The sequence below is a fragment of the Lucilia cuprina genome, chromosome 6, assembly GCF_022045245.1.
Source record: "Lucilia cuprina isolate Lc7/37 chromosome 6, ASM2204524v1, whole genome shotgun sequence".
Lineage (NCBI taxonomy): Eukaryota > Metazoa > Arthropoda > Insecta > Diptera > Calliphoridae > Lucilia > Lucilia cuprina.
Genome location: NC_060954.1, coordinates 33006263 through 33024741, shown reverse-complemented (window position 1 = coordinate 33024741; position 18479 = coordinate 33006263). Strand labels below are relative to the sequence as shown.

At 27.4% G+C, this 18479-nt stretch overlaps 1 protein-coding gene across 4 annotated transcripts in view; it reads left to right on the top strand.

Moving 5' to 3' along the window:
• LOC111675363 overlaps positions 1 to 18479 on the top strand; it is a 105855-nt gene that overhangs the window by 29349 nt on the left and 58027 nt on the right. For all 4 annotated transcript variants that reach the window (XM_046953679.1, XM_046953680.1, XM_046953683.1 and 1 more), the window contains exon 3: positions 17341 to 18081. In XM_046953679.1, coding sequence (XP_046809635.1) covers positions 17823 to 18081 — 259 coding nt within the window. In that variant the 5' untranslated portion in view covers positions 17341 to 17822. The remainder of the gene's footprint in view (positions 1 to 17340; positions 18082 to 18479) is intronic.

Sequence of the window (18479 nt, the reverse complement as noted above, 5' to 3'; positions counted from 1 at the left end):
TCCTTGGACAATAGAAATTTCACTGAATTATCTTCAAAATTAAATCGACTCAGAAAATGATTCTAAGCCGATTGGTATAATTTAAGGTGAGTATAGGACCAATATTATTGTGCGTTACAAACATCAGCACAAACCCAATATGCCCTTCCCACTGAAGTGTTGTAGGTTATAATAACTACAAAGTATATAAGTGCATATATTTTTGGTTTTCATAAGAGGTTTAATGCACTATTCTTTTTAGATATTTCTATGCTAAAGTTGTAATGTTTGTTGTAATATTATTGTAAATCCATATCACAGAAATGCGTACTTACATACATATGTACTCATATTTACACTTCAGTAACTTTGACCGCCCTCCAAAGTAAACGCAAGACTTTATTTTGAATACATATAGTACACTCTTTACAATTTTATTTGTTGTACATTTATAAGAATTTATAAATATATAACTAAATGTAATAAGTCTTTTCATATAATTGTATTTTTCAATTTATAATTTCAAGAATGGAGTAAGTAGATCAGTTGAATACTCTTATGTTTTGGACAAAGTGGTCTTTACGCCTTTAGAGCTGATTTCCACCGATCACTTAAGTTTTTGAATTTGTTGGAAAGTGAGAGTAGAAAAATGACATTTCTGTTTCTTATACAAAATCAACTAATATTTCTTAGTATAAATCAGCGCTTATTAGCATCCATGTTTCATATGTATATAATTAGGAATCAGAAATTGTTTTTAAAAGATATTGTATACCTATTTCAATATTAGCAGTTAATCAAATTCGACTCACTCCAGACAAACCTATTTTTATCGATATGCTTAGGGAACATACATAAATATATGTACGCATACGCCCGTTTATAACTGTTTTAAAATGTAACTATGTGTATAATTACAATTCTATAACTTTTTTTAAACATATTTTTTATTTCGATTTTCATTTCAACAATACTTTGCAACGTATAAATAAAAACAACAAAATAAAGGAGATACAAAAAAATTAACAAAAATAAATATTTATAAAATGTTTATGTTGCAAGTTAGTTGTTGTAAGTATGTGCAAATTTGCACACACATATTGATCGTTGCACATTAATAAAGAAATACATAGTTAAATATTTGTTTCCATACAATAGTAATTTGCAACGTAAGTTGTAGCATGTTGTTGTTTTGAAAAAACTGCCATTTACAGATACACAGTTTGTATCTTAAAGTTGGCGGTATTTTTTTCTATAGTTGTTGTTGCTGTTTAATTTCTGCTGCAACAAAGCATTAACACAGTGACTGACTGCACATTTAAGTGTGTAGAGTGGTTATGTTTGATCTAAATAAGTTATTGCATTTAAATTTTGCCAACGTAGCTTATATATGGTGTTTGTACCCTACACTAATCATGGGCATTTATGACCGGGATGGGCGAATACTTTAAAACGTCTAGCTATGAAACAAAAATAATACATATACATATATTCTTGAAATGTTTTAGGGACAAATTATATCCAAAAGCTTAAAATAAGTAACGTAACTATTTATCATAAGACCGTTTTGTCAAATTTGATTCTTTATGTGGCAAAATCTTTGCATCCTTGCAACGAATCGTATCAGATATAACAATGCATTGAATATATCTTTTACTTTTCATATAAGTTGTATAATCTTGTTGTTAAAATTTTAACAAATTATTAATTTAATAAATAATTAACGGCAAATACCTAGCAGTAACGGTAATATAATTTACTGTTGCTGCTATTTTAGTGCTACAAACATAGTCGATATTAATGACTTTTTATTTTTGTTTTATTTGGAAAATTTGTTGTTACTTTATTTAATGTTTTAATGACCTGAACACTACTAGACTTAATAACCTCACACAATACTTCCAATGTCTACACGAAGACAGAAAAGAAGAGGGAAAGAAAAATGTTACAACCAAAATTAACAATCAACAATTTTGCAAACAAAGACGCATACACATTTTTTTTAATTATTACATCACTGTTGATTTTCATTATGCACATAAAAATTAAAAAAAAAAGTGTAAATCAGACTTGGAGAATTTTTGATATAGTTAAGAAACTTGCTCTGTCTGGTTATTTTTATATCCTTCACCTTCTGGATCTTTATAGATAGCGGAGTCTATTAAGCCATGTCCAGAACATTGCTTATTAAAATAAACGATGTTTTGTTTTATTTGGCGTAGTTTTTTGTTTTGTTTTGTTATATAAGATATACGATCTTTCTAGAATTTGGCAATGGCGAATATAGACTTATTACTTTTTTATGTTGAAATAGCTTTAATCCCGACTAGATTAAATAAACAATACCATATTTATGTACATATATATACCCAGAAACTATATTTATATATTTAGAATAGAATCACATAAATCCATCTTCAGAAGATTAGTTAACATATATCGGCATCGATTGACTGTAATTATGTCTGTGAATTTTCATATTCTTTTCGTTTCATAAAGTACAAATTTCCATCCCTGTTATAATACGTACTACTTTGTGTTAAGATGAAATTTAATAAAATTTGAAGATATCTTATATATCGTTTGATCGTTGGATGCATTAAATCTAATATTAGATTTGATTTGACTCTAAAAGTTCCGCTATTAAACTGAGATAATACTTTTGCCACTAAGGGAATCATAATGAACACAGACCAAATAATTCAAAAAATATAATTCTTACAGAACTTGAATACGAAATGTTATCAAAAATTATATTTTTTTTGGGAATATTCAAATAAAAACATTTAAGGCTCAGTTAGTCTCTACGTTGCGTTCCGTGATGAATCAGCTGATTCGTATTTGGCTTACGAAAACCTGTGTAAGTCGTTAGTTTGGCCGTAACGTTGAAGTTGCGTTGCGGATGAACCTGTAGAAAATAGAATTCAATCCGCAACGTTAAGTGACAGCTATAAACAGCTGACATAAAATACAAAAAAGATGTAAACAAGAAAAAAACAGTGATGTTAATGTTTTAAAAATAATGTACATCCAAAAAATTTTAATTATTACGCTTAATTGAAATAGTTTAAAATTAAACATTAAAATTAATGTACTTCTTATATTAGTAAATATTTTCTCAATGACGTTTTAATAAGAGACAACAAAAGCTCATACGCATTTTTTGTCATTCTTGTATGAATAAAGAAATTTCCTCATCCACACTTTTTATTTTTTTAAAAAAATTTTTAAAATACCCGGCTAATGACCAATCCTTGTTAATTGGACGAACGTACCACCTCCGCTTGCGTCCAATCCTTTTAATTTTATTTTTTTTATACATTTTGCACAAATTAATAAAATTTGTTGCAATAAACATTTCATCAATATCTGAACATTTCGAGATATTATTACTTTCAAAATTCATTTTTATTTATTTATTTTAATATAAGCGCCAAATCTATATACATTTGTAAACATATGAAAAAAACAACTCTAGCTTTAGACACAAAGAATGAAAATCAACTCTGGTTTTTGACACAACAAATCAGAGTTGCTTTTTTTGTTTTTTCTAAAAACAGCTGCTACGTTCTTACGTATAAACTAACTACTCATAAACTGTCAACGGAACGTCACATAACTGAAACGTTACGGAACTTTCAAACTAAATGAGCCTTTAATCAATACGTACCAGGCATGGCGAGATCCAATTACAATTATTAATAATTATAATTAAAGTTTTGGCAATTACAATTTCTTGTAAATGTAGTTTTGCTAATCGCAATTACTTGTAAATGTAATTGATGTTTACCAATTAGAGTTACATGCAATTTAGGTATTACTCAAATTATCTGTGATTGTAAGGGCTAAAATTCACGATTGTAAGTAATTGTAAATGGAAATAATTAAATTACAAGTTTGTAATTGTAATTTTTAAAACTTCAATTACAATTGCAAGTAATTGTAATTGATAAATTACAATTACTTTTTATATAAACGTTGTATATTTTTTGGAGTTAAATTGTTCTCATATGTTTGTCCCATCCATCTTCCTACCTCTTGGACTTTAGTTCCTCTAGTCTATGAAAACTTTAAACCGTCAAAAAAGTGTCAAATGTTTCTTCGAGCGTTTGAGTATTTTCTACCTAATACTTGTTGCCAAATCAAACGTGATCATTCCATCTTCTTAGTCGTGAACAGAATTTAATGTTTTTGCATTTCCGAAGTTACACAACAGGACAGCAATGGTCAGAGAATAGATGGCTCAAGTACTCGAGCAAGGTGTTTATTTTACATCCTCCGTAAGTCAATAACAGATAAAATACCATATAACTAATTCTATACTCGCAAGTGAATCCAGAGATAGAATCACTAGTTAGTAACATTCACCAAAAACTGTTGGGTATTAGTATAGCTTCAATGTCTACTGCTTGTGTTCACAGATTCCTATATGTAGTCGTCAATCTATCAAACTTTCTAATCGCCCTTTTATATGATTTTTATTGTTATTTTTCTGATAACAAAACCTATAGATGTTTAAAAGAAAGTTAATAAATTTAAGCGTGTCAACAACAAGTTACTAAAACATGTGTTAAATTCAATTTAAAGATTTATCGACTAACTATAGAAACCAGATTTTCCTGTCTCAGCAAAAATATTTTAATGTGCTTTAAAAACAATTGATAATGGTTTTCATTTAGTCAATAATTTATGATTTTTTGTTTATTTTAATTGTTTAATATTAATGATACAAATAGCGGGTGCAGAAGATGAATCATTAATAAATTGTATAAAATGTTTCTAACTTTCTATGAATGTTGATATTTTTAAGTGTGATGAAAAAAGTAACATTCCATTCTTAAAAAAAAATCAAAATAATTTAAAAATGTTTATGGTTGAGCAGCGGATTCTTCCTACTAAAATCAATGTAATTGTTCATTGATGGGACATGATTCTGAGCCTACTTTCGTTTGTCAAATATGTTGAGAGTGTGGCGTCTAGGAACTTACTGAAACTCAGTCTATTTATAAGACTTCAGAAGATGAGTCATACTAAGACAAGCGCGGAGCCACTGGGGGAATGCAATTTACAGGGTAATGAGGTCGCAGACGAACTACTCTCTAATCTGTCACTACTGCCGGTTAATTTCCCATAATTTTGGGAACTCCTCTAATCAATCCTTGCACAGTAGGACGGATTGTATGTTATCTAAGGGCTAATGGCAGAGGTTGATAGCCAAGGCAACCTGTATACTATTAACGTTGGACATTAGAAGTATTAGAATTGTTCTTGGAGTGATAACCGGTCACTGCGCAAAAGAAGAGTTTTTGGGGAATTGAGATTTTGTAGGATGTTTGAGGACGAAGAGGAGATTGTGTTCAGAGTCTGAGGCCGAAATACCTAGGACAAACATTCCATGATGATTTAAGGGATGAAGCTAGGTGTAGTATAATCGACATTCTAGGTCTTGTCAGGAGAGTGGCTTGAAATTTATAATTGTATTATAAATAAAACTATTTTAAAATTTCTGAAATGCAGTTACTTCCATTGTAAAAACATGATGGCTACCCCCTTATTCATAAACAACATTTTATTTCATAAAATGTTTATAAAACTAAATTTTCATACGAAATTTGATTTATAAATGGTTTATAAAATAGAATTTTGTTTATAAAAAAGACCTTTGCAATTTTTCATTGAAAATAAATTATTTAATTTTGAATTACATTGGCTCCACTGTTTAAAAGTGAAAAGATTATACACTCTTTTTTAGTTATATCATCTAATCATTAAACAATTTAATAAAAAATGCATGTTTTTTGCTTATTTATGCATGTTTCTTAAAATCAATACACGCTTTTGAATGTATAAAAGCGAAACATTATAAAATAAGTAGTTAAATATTGGTTGCATTAATTAAATATTTAATTAAATGAATGCACATATAAATAAATGCATTACGTTACTCAACATGTATGTACATATGTATGTATTGATGTATGTACGTATTTGCTGTGGTAGTAGCTCTCATTGCTGCCGTATTTAGTTATTTGTATTACAGTACTATTTGTAGTAAGTAGTTATTTTCTGTTTTCCAATTAACAAATTGCTACGAAAAATGCAACTTAATATATATTTTTTTTTGAATAAAATGGCGAACATTTGTATATTTTAGATTTGTTTTGCTCCTTTAGCTGTTTTAACAATTAATTAACACGCAAATGGCAAAATCAACTTTCGACCAACTTAAAAGTAAAATTAACAAAATAAATGCAATAAATAATTTGTACATACGTAGATATGTATAATCATATTTAATTGATGTACACTGACCTATCTACTAACTAATTAACAATTAAAATTAAAGTACTTTTGAAAATGAAATACTTAGATACGTTTTAATTTTTTTAGAGATATACATTTCTGCATATGTATGTATGTGTAAGAACACTTGCTTACAATCTGTTAGAAAATATAACAAAAAAAGATTACTAAAGAATAAAATCACCAATAACACTTATTTTTTCTTGTTATTAAAAAAATAAAAATCAGTGCTTTAAATAATTGTAATGATTGGTTTATGCTTATTACACTAAAAATGGCTTCCAAAGTAATGCTTACTTTACTTTACATTTCTTTATTCTGAAACGATGGACTAAGATTATAAATTTGTTTTAATCATAGAACTAATCTTTTTTTATTTAATCGTACTTCTAAAAATTTTGGAAAATTAAACACAAATAACGGATTTTTTGAAAATAATTATATGGGTACTAGGGCCTGATCCTCAAGAAATTTAAGTCAGAGATTTTTACATTATCTTTTTAGCCAGTTAAGTCATGATTTGAACATGGGTTAAATATGAGTCTTATGTCAGTGTCATTCGGTAGAAAGATTTTGGCTTTTATATAACTTGGTTTGCTTGAATTTTATTTCTTATTTAGATTATTAAAGAAATTTTCTGAACGCAGTCTTATAAGAGGTCTAGGATCACATTTGGCTCGATGTTAATTATATTTTTTATAACTTCTAGGTAAACAAAACGATCTTTTGAAAATTTTTGAGAAATTATGAGAAAAAACGTGGATAAAAAAGAATATTTGTGGAAAAGTTTAGCCTTTAGCTCTTTTTAACAGTCATATGGACGAATATGGATATATCATCTTGGATCTTATAAGACACTAGATTATAAATATATACCTATTTACATATAGGAAATATCGTGTCAAGTGACTTGAATTTTACAAATCGATGTCTGTCGGTTTGGATGAAAGTTGAACCAAGGGATTGTACGTCGGACACAAATTTTCAGCTCTATCAGTCAAGAACTTTCGGACAAAGTTCGACAATTTATTCATACAGGGTTTTATTTAAATGAGTGTAATTTTTCACCTATTGGTCCTACCAAAAATTGACCAAAGGAGTCAGATAGCTATTTCTTCATTCTTTCCATTTTTTTTATTTTTTTTAAATTGTGCCTGGCCTACTGTCTTAACCCAGCAAAAATAAAACGAAGTACTTCCAAAAGAATAACATTTATCGCCACATCAAAAGTAGCACTAACTGAATATTTTTTACCTTCCGTGGAAATGATGTTTATTGGCGTCAAAAGAAGCGATTTTGTACTAAAATTTTTTTTTAATTACACCAATTTTATTTTGAAGTTAATAAATAAATGCGTGTAATTAATTTATTTATGTTTATATTATTTGAGTCAAATACTAGAATTTCACTTCCTAATAACTCCAAAAAATAACATAAAAATTACTTCCTGAGAATGACTTCAGATGTAGCGTATTTTGAAACAAATAAAAGGCACATCCCTCCTATGACAAGTCTGTGTTAAAATCATAACTTCTTCAGGTTGTTTTTCAGTACTTCCAGGGAGTAAATTCTACTTTCTTTCGCTTCTTCCGAAGTTCCTTTTTTGCTGGAAACGTTTGTGCAAATATCATGAATATATATAAATTCCCTACGAACAACATTTTAGTATGCTACAAATGGAATGACAAAGCGTTATTAATCATTACAAATGAAGAATAGAGCCCCAGAAAAAAAGAAGCGAAAAAGAAGTACTGAAAAAGACCTGAAAAAGTGATGATTTTAACACAGGCTTGTCAGAGGTGGGATGTACTTTTTATTTAATTCTAAATTTACAACTTCTGATCATTCTCAAGAAGTAATTTTTATGCTCTCTTTTTGGAAGTTATTCTGAAGTGAAATTGCATTATTATAGAATACAATTAATTTGACCTAAATAATATTTACATTAATACAATTAATAAAACAGAAGTTTAAAAATAAACTTTGTTATCTCCCAAAAAAGTAAGAATAAAGAAAAATATTTAACTATTTACGCTTCTTCGGAAGTGTATTAAACATCACTTCCACAGAAGTAAAAAAATCGCTAATTTCTACTTTTAAAGTAGTGATAAATGTTATTCTTTTGCAAGTATGTATTTCGCTTTATTTTTGCTGAGGCTTTAACGGAGTTATCAGAACGCAGCATTCGAACTATGTCGTATTCCATAGCTAGTGCACGTACTTTTATTTAATGCATCCAAATGCCAGCATGTATTTTAAAACAAGTATGAATGTATAGTCGGGCGTAGCCGACTATATAATACCCTACACCTGTCTGTATGTATGTTAAAAATGGGGGTTATTTAAAAAAATAAAGCATTAGGTTTGTTTTTTTAACTTTATTTCGGAGTATTTTTACTTTTATTTTGGCAAAAAAAATATTTTTTTACAAGAGTGTTCAAAGGGGAGTAGGGCAAAATATGGACCTATCCTTACAAATGTTGGTAGGGGGAGTTAAGTCTTCTTCAATAATATTTATGTAGAATTTAAAAGTGTTAATAGTGTTTATAAGTGAATTTTAACCTTTAAGTCATTTTCTGAAGGGGAGTTTGTATGGGGGATAGGATCAAATGAAGCCCGATCATTACAAAAGTCGGTAGTGTCATTTAAAGTTCTATGAAACTAAGTTTTGTCGACTTTGGTTAACATAATAGATCATTTAAATTAATTATAAGCCAAAAGGCCCTATTTGGGTGGTACGGTTGTATGGGGGCTAGTCGAAGTAATGGACCGATAGGCTTCGTCCTTGGGCCAAAAGAAGCGTGTGTGCCAAATTTCATCTAATTATCTTCAAAATTGCGGCCTGTACCTTGCGCACAAGGTTTACATGGACAGCCAGCCAGCCAGCCAGCCGGCCAGCTTAATCGACTCAGAAAATGATTCTAAGCCGATTGTTATACTTTAAGGTGGGTATTGGACGAATATTTTTCTATGTTACAAACATCAGCACAAACCCAATATACCCTCCCCACTAAAGTGGTGTAGGGTATAAATATCATCCAAAAAGAATACATTCCTTTATGGGTTGTTAAAAACTGACAATAGAAAAAACTGTATTTTTTAAGATAAAAAAAACTTTAAACTCGCACATTATTGAAAGAATGTTGCCGAACTGGTTTCTTTTATTTATTATTATTATTTTGTATCTTTTTTGTCTTAAAAAAATAAAACAAAATAAATTTTTAAAGTTGTCCAATGCTCATTCATGGTTGTGTAGAGTTGTACGATTACGAATAGTGTTCGAGTATTTTAAAATTTTTAATTTTTGTTTTGAATTTTTGTTGGTTTGTTGCTTTTGTTTTTTTTTGTTGTAATTTTCTTTCTCAAGTTTGTAACCCATGGATGGAAGTGGATGGTATGCCAAAATAAAATTGTTTTCCAAAAACTAAAATAGAAAAACAACAACTTCAGCAACAACAGCAACAGCATAAACTGAATGAAGCATTTGTATCTTTTGGATGTTGACTGGTTTGTTAGCTGGTTGCTTGTATGAATGTATGTGTGTCTGTTTGTTTAAACTTTTCTGCACAATCATAGAAGACGTTTGAAATATTTTTCTTTTAAGGTATTTCATGTTTGTGTTTTGGTTGTTTTTTTTTTCTCTTTTTTCTTGTTGTTTATTTTTTGTTGTAATTTTTGTTCACTATTTGCAAACCGGTTGGTGCTGGCTAAAGATTTAATCGAATAATTCCTAATAAGAGGGTTTAATTTCAAACATTTCATCACACAGTGGGATTTTGGGAGTATTAACAAACAATTGATGAATTATTGTTATGTCAATGGAATGTTTTATAGCTTAAGTGCATTTTTTATTGTTGTCTATCATTTTAATAATTAAATACATAGATACCTACATAAGTTAATAAATATGAAAGATCACCGTAACATTCGATGAGAATCATTCATAATTTTATTTTATTTATCAAATTAGTTTAAAATCCACTGAAAACTCTGTGTCATTGAGATATCGTCATAAGTGTTAAGTACATATTTGATAAAATTGTAAATTGCCTAGTATGACCCACTGTATGATTAATAATTTTCAATTTTATGTATGTATGTGTACTTTTTACACAGCCAAAACAATAATAATACAATAAACAATTAAATGGTTAAATAGTTAGACAATAGATAATGTCACTCGATTTTTAATTGATTTATTGTAAAGACACGTGCAATTACAGGTGTTTTCAAAATTTTCGTAAAATATATTAAATTTTTCGTATAATAAATTTTCTGCGAAATATGTATTTCTTTAAAATTTGAAGTATGTACACTGAAAAAAATCCATGCCTAATATATACGAAAAATGTCGTACATTGTACGAATCGTTCGTTGTTTCGTACCACGAAATTCTTTCGTAATATAGGTATACGAAATATTTTAGTATAATGCAAAATATTCTTGAAATTAATTTACATAAATTGAAAAAAGAGGAATTTTGAATAAATATTCAAACATTTTTGTTCATTTTAAAATAAACTTTCTAATTTTAGTTCAAAATTATTCCCCACACGAATTTTCAATTTTTTTTATGAAAATAATTCGAGAATAATATTATACTTTTTCTTAAATTTTATAAAAATGTTGTAGTTTTTTTAATCATAATATAATTAATATCATTATGTTTAATTTCGCTAAAATTTAAGAAAAAAATATTACGAAAGGTTTTCGTACTTTCGTAAAAATAGAAAAGGGTTTTATTAAATAATATTTCGTATTATACACAAAATTTTTGTAAATATTACAAAATAGAAGTTACGAAATTTTTTTTCGTAAAGTTGAGCATGGATTATTTTCAGTGTATATATATATCTGAACTGAGTGAAGTACTCGCTTTTACGAGTGTGTGTTGTTATTAAATTCAGCCGCGGATCCAGCTCAAGGGTTTGGGGGGAAATTTATTTTTTCTTTCCCTCGTGGATTCGCTCCTGTTTAAATTTGACATTACACTGAAAATAATCCATGCTCAACTTAAAAAAATTCGTGTATAATACGAAATATTATTTAATAAAACCTTTTTCTATTTTTACCAAAGTACGAAAACCTTTCGTTATATTTTTCTTAAATTTTAGCAAAATTAAATAAAATTATATTAATAATATTACCATTAAATAAAACTACAACTTTTTCATAAAATTTAAGAAAAAGTATAATATAATTCACGAACTATTTTCATAAAAAAAAAATTCATCTGGAGTATAATTATTAACTAAAATTAGAAAAATTATTTTAAAATGAACAAAAATGTTTGCATAAATAAATATTTCGTAAATTCAAAATTCACTTTTTTCAATTTATGTAAATTAATTGTTCACAGATTATTTTGTATTATACTAAAATATTTCGTACAATTTCATATAAATTACGAAAGAATTTCGTGGTACAAAACAACGAAAGATTCGTACAATGTACGACATTTTTCTTATATATTAGGCATGGATTTTTTCAGTGCACTTTTATTATTAGGTTATTAAATTGTGTCGTATATTGGGCAGTTTCTTTTCATATATGTTTGTTATTAGCTAAGTGCCGTTTAAAAGTATAAAAACATTAATTAAACTTAAATTCCATATTAATATTAAATACCTACTTAAGTATAAATAAACTGGCAAACCACCAAATGCAACCTTGTTGCTTAACATCATTAGTTGTTTTGTTGTGGCTTGAGAACGCAGAGTATTAAAAGATTACGTTGTTAAATTTTACTTGTTACTTAATGGCTGCGTATTGGGGTCTTAATTCAAGTTCTAAAAGTTATCATAATTCCTCTGACTGCTAAGCGAGATATTGGGTCAAAGGTTCTGCTTTATAATGGGGTTAGAAATCTTCATCTAACCCCATCTATTATGTAAGATTCAGTTATGTTTTGCGCCACGTACTCATTAAACCACCTTCCTATCGTCTACAGCAAATCCTACAAAATAACCTTAAGTCTATAGTATAGTTTAGTCTTATCTATACTGTCTAGTCTAGACTATAGTATATAGTCTATAGTGTAGTCTAGTCTAGTTTAGTATAGTCTAGTTAAGTCTAGTTATGTATAGTCAAGTTTAGTAAAGTCTAGTTTAGTTTATAGTCTAGTGTAGACAAACATTGTATAGTCTATAGTCTAGTCTATAGTCTAGTATATAGTCTAGTCTATAGTCTAAGTCTAGTTTAGTCTATAGTCTAGTATAGACAAATCTAGTATAGTCTATAGACTAGTCTATAGTCTGGTCTATAGTCTAGTCTATAGTCTAGTCTATAATCTTGTCTACAGTCTTGTGTATAGTCTAGTGTAAAGTCTAGTCTATAGTCTAGTCTGACCTCGAAATTGATTTTTTAAAATTTCCCTTATTTTGTCCACATATTAGTCTAACATTTTTCAATAATTTTGGAACCGAACACAAAATGTATTTATGATAGTCGAAAAGTTATTGCCTTAATGTAATCATTCTTTTATATTTCTAACATAATCAAGTAGATATTTTTAACATTAAATATACTTTGTTTTTAAATACACTTTGTGTAATTAAGTAGTAGAGTAAAGTAAAAATACGTTATATTTTTACAATAAATGATGTTTGGCATTTGGATCAATGTCATGCTAAGTGAGAGTGTCATTATAAAATATTTTTGTCCGTCCCTCTAAATTCTGTTAGAGCAAAGCTACTAGTGTTGAATGGAAGTGTGGTGATTCATTTGTGTTCAAGTGTTTAGTAAAGATTCAAATGTAATTGAAATAAATTTAAAATTGAAATATTGTTTAAATAATCAAAAAAAAAAAAAAATATATATATTTTTGCGCCATAGCGATAAACAATAATAAATTGGTTATTGTCATAATGTTGCTATAAATAGAAATGTGTACTTGAGATTTTACTTTCCTTATACCTTTCAACTTCTTGAGAAGTTGTGTAATTTGCTCATATGAAGAATGTTTGCACAAACGCATAATACCCTTCCCACTATGATGGTGTAGGGTATAATGAATACACAAAACTTATTTTGCACTTATCTTCAGATCTCTATATTGCCAATAGCATTTATTGCAATATCCTCAGTGGGAGTTTACCAAATATTAAACTTGTCCAAGCAACACCATTAAAGAAATCTTTTCGAATCTTTTAATAAAAATATAATTGTCAAAAAAAATTTCTGGTATGCAACATGTAACGCCACCAATAACCCAAAAATAAATGAAAAATCATAACTTAAACTATAAATAATTGTGTCTGTATTACGAACTCATAACAATTTTTTTAAATAGTTTTTTTTTTACAAAAAATATTTATTTGAAATCCCAAATGCAAGGTGTAAGGCGAGTCTTATTTAGATGTTTTTTTATTTTGCGGTAGTCAAGACACAAAACTAAAAAATAACATGCAACATTTTTTTAAATAAACAACAACAGAAACGATAAAAAATTTTATATATTATGCATAATAAACTTTGTGCTCCACTTTTAAAGTACTTACTCACTCACTCACTCACCATTAAACACGTTCTATTGTGCATAGAGTTGACTTGAGAAATCTAAAAAAATAAAACTTTTTTTTAATTAAATTTACTCTTTTAATCTGAGTTTTAAATGAAATAAGGAAATATAAATGAATATTTAAGTTTTTAAATCTGATTTTACCAAAGTTTAAAATTGAAAGCTATGGATTTATTATGGAATATTCCTACATTATTCAGATTTTTTTCCTAAATTTTCTAATAATTATTTCAGTAAGCTGAACCATTAATGGGTTAAAAAAACCTACACTCAGTACATTGTATACGAAAGTATTTTTAATAAACAATTGATTTTAGACTTTTTAGTTTATTGTCTTTTAGCGTTTTTTCTCAAATAATTGACACTTTGACTTTGATATCTAGGTGGGTAAATATTATTTCTTAATTTTAAGAGGATTTGCAAATATTTTTCAAAAAATGTTTTTAGGACAAACTTTTTTCGGTAGCTGCTAAGTAATATTGCAAAGATAGCTATCTTCTTTTTTATTCAAATTGATGGTAAATTTTATTTTGTTTAGCAAAAGCTTTAAAGAAAAAGTTCGAATATTCATGAAGTTCAGGTTAATAATATATTTAACAAAAATGACGTGACCTATTAAAATCAATTTTTGAAATGTTAAAATTTTTTGTTCAATGTATTTCATATAAATTCTATTGAGAATAAACGTAAAAAACGAAGTATCATTGAATTCTCTCCTCTCTCTGCTTAACATTTGCATATCATAATTGCAATTACAGGTAATTGTAATCGGTAAACTTCAATTAAAATTAACTGTCATTGGCTAAACTTTCATTTAAATTAATTCTAACTGTTTACATTACATGTTTTTAATTGACAAAACTTCAAATACACAATTTTAATTAGTTAATACTCAATTACACATTACAAGTACGTAAATCATGTAACTTATTAATTGAGGTAATCATTATTCCCCAAGCCTAAATCTTTGGAACCTCTAATTGTAATTTAAATAATATATCAATAATTGTTGGTTAATTTTACATTCTTAAATATATTGTTTTCAATAAAGAAGTGCTGTAAAAATATTTGTTTTTAGAGACTTTAAACGTTGCTACAGGGCTTAACTTATGTGGTCAATAAACTGTCATGTTCATTTCCAATAGCTAAGAGATTTCGAGTGAGTAACTCCGATTATGGTAAACATTTTGAAAATACACTGACTTGTAGTTTTTTTTTTCTTAAATTTTACTGATTTCATTTATTGTTTTGTATTCATTGATCTGAAATAGGTATTACTCAAAGGAATGAATGACGCTGTAAATAAATAGTTAAATAAATGAGTAGTAATACATACAAATAAAATGACACATACCCTCTTCAATCATCAATTGATCTTACGCAGTATAAATGTACTTACAACGTATCTTGAGAGTATTTTTGTTATTGAAGTACAAAAAATAAGTACCTATAATAACAGACAGACACGTATTCATTGTATTGTGAAAATCAATTATTTTTATTATTTGTGCATATGTACGTACTTACAATGTAACAATTGTGGTTATTTTTGTTACTTATTATTTTTAAACAAAATCTTTTGAAATTGCAGAATAATAGCAAGTACAAGTGTTGGAAGAATAATTAGGAAAAAATTATTAGAAAAAATTATGTTTGGGTCAATTTATGTAAATTTTCATATGAAGTATAATATTAATCCATTCATACATATATGGACTTTATATATAATTATATAATTTTTAGGAAAATTTTTCCTTAGATGGAACCAGTATACTGTTAAAAAATACATACATATCTGTTTAAATATTAATAAACCAAAACAATAACTCTGAAAAAAACCTGTATTTTCGTGAATTTCTCATAATTAATTATAAAAAATTATGTTAATAGATCATCATGTAATATTTTCAGACATAAGTACATATTACGTAAATTTTACACACAATTCAAGTTATAGACACCAGTCAAAATGACTTTAGGTCTTTTTCTATCTACTTGTCTCTCTAAAAATACATCATCGACTTCATCAACCTTTTTTTTTTTTTTTTTGAAGATTGTATGTCGCGATGTACTCAAAATTAAAAGTACGTTATGAACGTGTGACAAGTTATTATTTTACGACCTGACTAATGAAAAGAGCAAAAAATAATGATGTTTTTTTTACAAAATAAAATAACGTATAGATAAGTGATGAAAACATTGTTTTAAGTTTAAAAATTCCAAATTGTTGTATATTGACTCAAACGGTTGTAATAATTTCTAAAATATTTATTCGATTTAAATTAAATTTTAAATAAAACTTAAGTTTATGTAAATAATTTCTTCATTACATAATTCATAATTGGCGGAATTAAAATAGTGGGCGTGGCACTTAATACATAAGTAAACAGTTATTATTGAATATTTATAAATGCTTAACTGACTACGACTTAAGTACTTGAAATTTAAATGGGCGTAATATATAAGAGGTGTGGCGTTTCGGTTGAAAAATAACTTTCTTTTCTCAAAAATTATGTTATGTTAAAATTAAGCCCAAAACAGCTATCTTAATTTATTACTATTACCTTAATATGTTATTATTAAAATAATTAGCTAACCTATATTAACCAAATAACGGGCAGTATATTTTAGTAGTTTCCGGGGTCCAAAGAAATTAGCCTTGTAACCGATTCGCATGAATTGTATTTTTTAACATTGTATAACTCCCATATGTGTTCTATTCACAAGCGGTATTTTGTTTACTACATATAAATCATCGGCTTCCTGATCCGAAAATGTTTTAATTACTTATAACACTAACTTCTGCATCATGTTTCATATCCGTTCAAATTTTCGCTACAACTGGAAGTCAATAAATTTTTCGCGGTCTCTATATGTAGACGTTTCTTTGAACTTGTTTTATAGTTAAAAACAATAATTTAGCGTTATTTTAAATAGTTTGGAATTTAATTATGTAAAATATGGTATTTTTTTCACAAATCAATGTACAAATTACTCTTGTTATTGCGAAACTAACTTGTTTAAACTTTGACTCGTTTACCCATATTTTAAACCATATCTTAAAGCGTCTAAAATTAGGATCAATCGTAAAAATATCTAGCATGTTTTACATATCCATAAATAATTTATATATATATATATAAGTTTGTGTGAAAATCGGTTCACATTAGCGCTATATAATATTTGAAGTTCTGAAAACCACTTCAACGTTAACAATTTCAAGAGAATGAAGAGAATAATCAACAATATCATATGATCTAAATTATCTAAAATTTGTGTGAAAATCGGACAACATTAGCCCTTCATATTAAGTCAAATTTGGAATATCACACTAAGGTTAACAATTGAACTGACTTTTTGAGAGTATTAGCAGAATAATCAACCATACATATCTTTCTACCTACATCAGTTGAACGTTAAAAAATCTCGTAATGATATCGGAAGTATTATAAAAATTTATTTATATAACTTTTCTATTAACTTTATAATCCCTTTCAAGATATTTAATTAAACATAAATTTTTTCTCTTTTACTTTCAGATATTTTATATACCGGTGCTAATGGGTTTTCAATCAACAATTTCATAAAAATATCCACAAAAATACATAAATATGTAAATTAATAAAATAAATAATAAAGAAAAGCAGCAACAAATTGTAACAATACTAAGTGATTCGTGATTTGATTTAAATGGTGCAAATGCACAACATTTTATTTCAATGTGGAAAATATTGCAAAATCTGAAAAACAAGTTAAATAGAAATTTTTAAATAAATGAAATTATTTTTAAAAATAATAATACTAAAATAAATAATAATATTATAGTAAATATTTATTGGAACGTGCAAAATTAAAAAAACAATATATAAAATAATAAAGAAATAGCAAACCAAACTCAACTTAACGAAATCATACCAAAAAGTTGTACCTTAAAGGTGTTGTTGCAGTCGGTTGGTTGTATGTGCTATATACTCGTACTCTCCCGTTAAAAATTTAAAGTTAAAAGAAAAAAACTTAAAATATGGCTGTAAATAATAGAAAACACATTGGCCAACAATTATGGCCACACCGTGAACACAAACACCATCATAATAAATACCAACCAAATTGGCCAACCAATTGGTCAACAGCGCTTTTGGTTGTTTTTTCCATTTTGTATTTAAGCTGCCTTTTACAATTTACCTCAGCACATGTAGCGCTTACGTATCCACCTGCGCGCAAATACGATTTAGATTTTTTGGATAATTCACGTACAAAAGGACCCTGTGGTATGCCGAAAGGTAAGAAGCATTACTGCATTATAACACCACATACTTAATAAACATTAAACCACTAAGCAAAATAATATAAAGAGAGATGAAAGTCAGACAGGTTAATTGATAAAACTTTTTGGAAATTTATTAGTAATTCAAAAATACAAAATATACAGAAAAGGTTCAGTATTATAACTTCGGGTTTTATGTTTACAAAAATTTTAATACTTTCAGTATAATATAATAAAATCAAATCAACTTTATACGAAATGTTTAGTATTTTTATTGCCTTTATTATTTATTGTACTCCCAATTCTTTTTTATACCCTTCACCTTCGTGAGAAGGGTATATATAAGTTTGTCATTCCGTTTGTAATTTCTACAATATAATTTTCCGACCCTATAAAGTATATATATTCTGGATC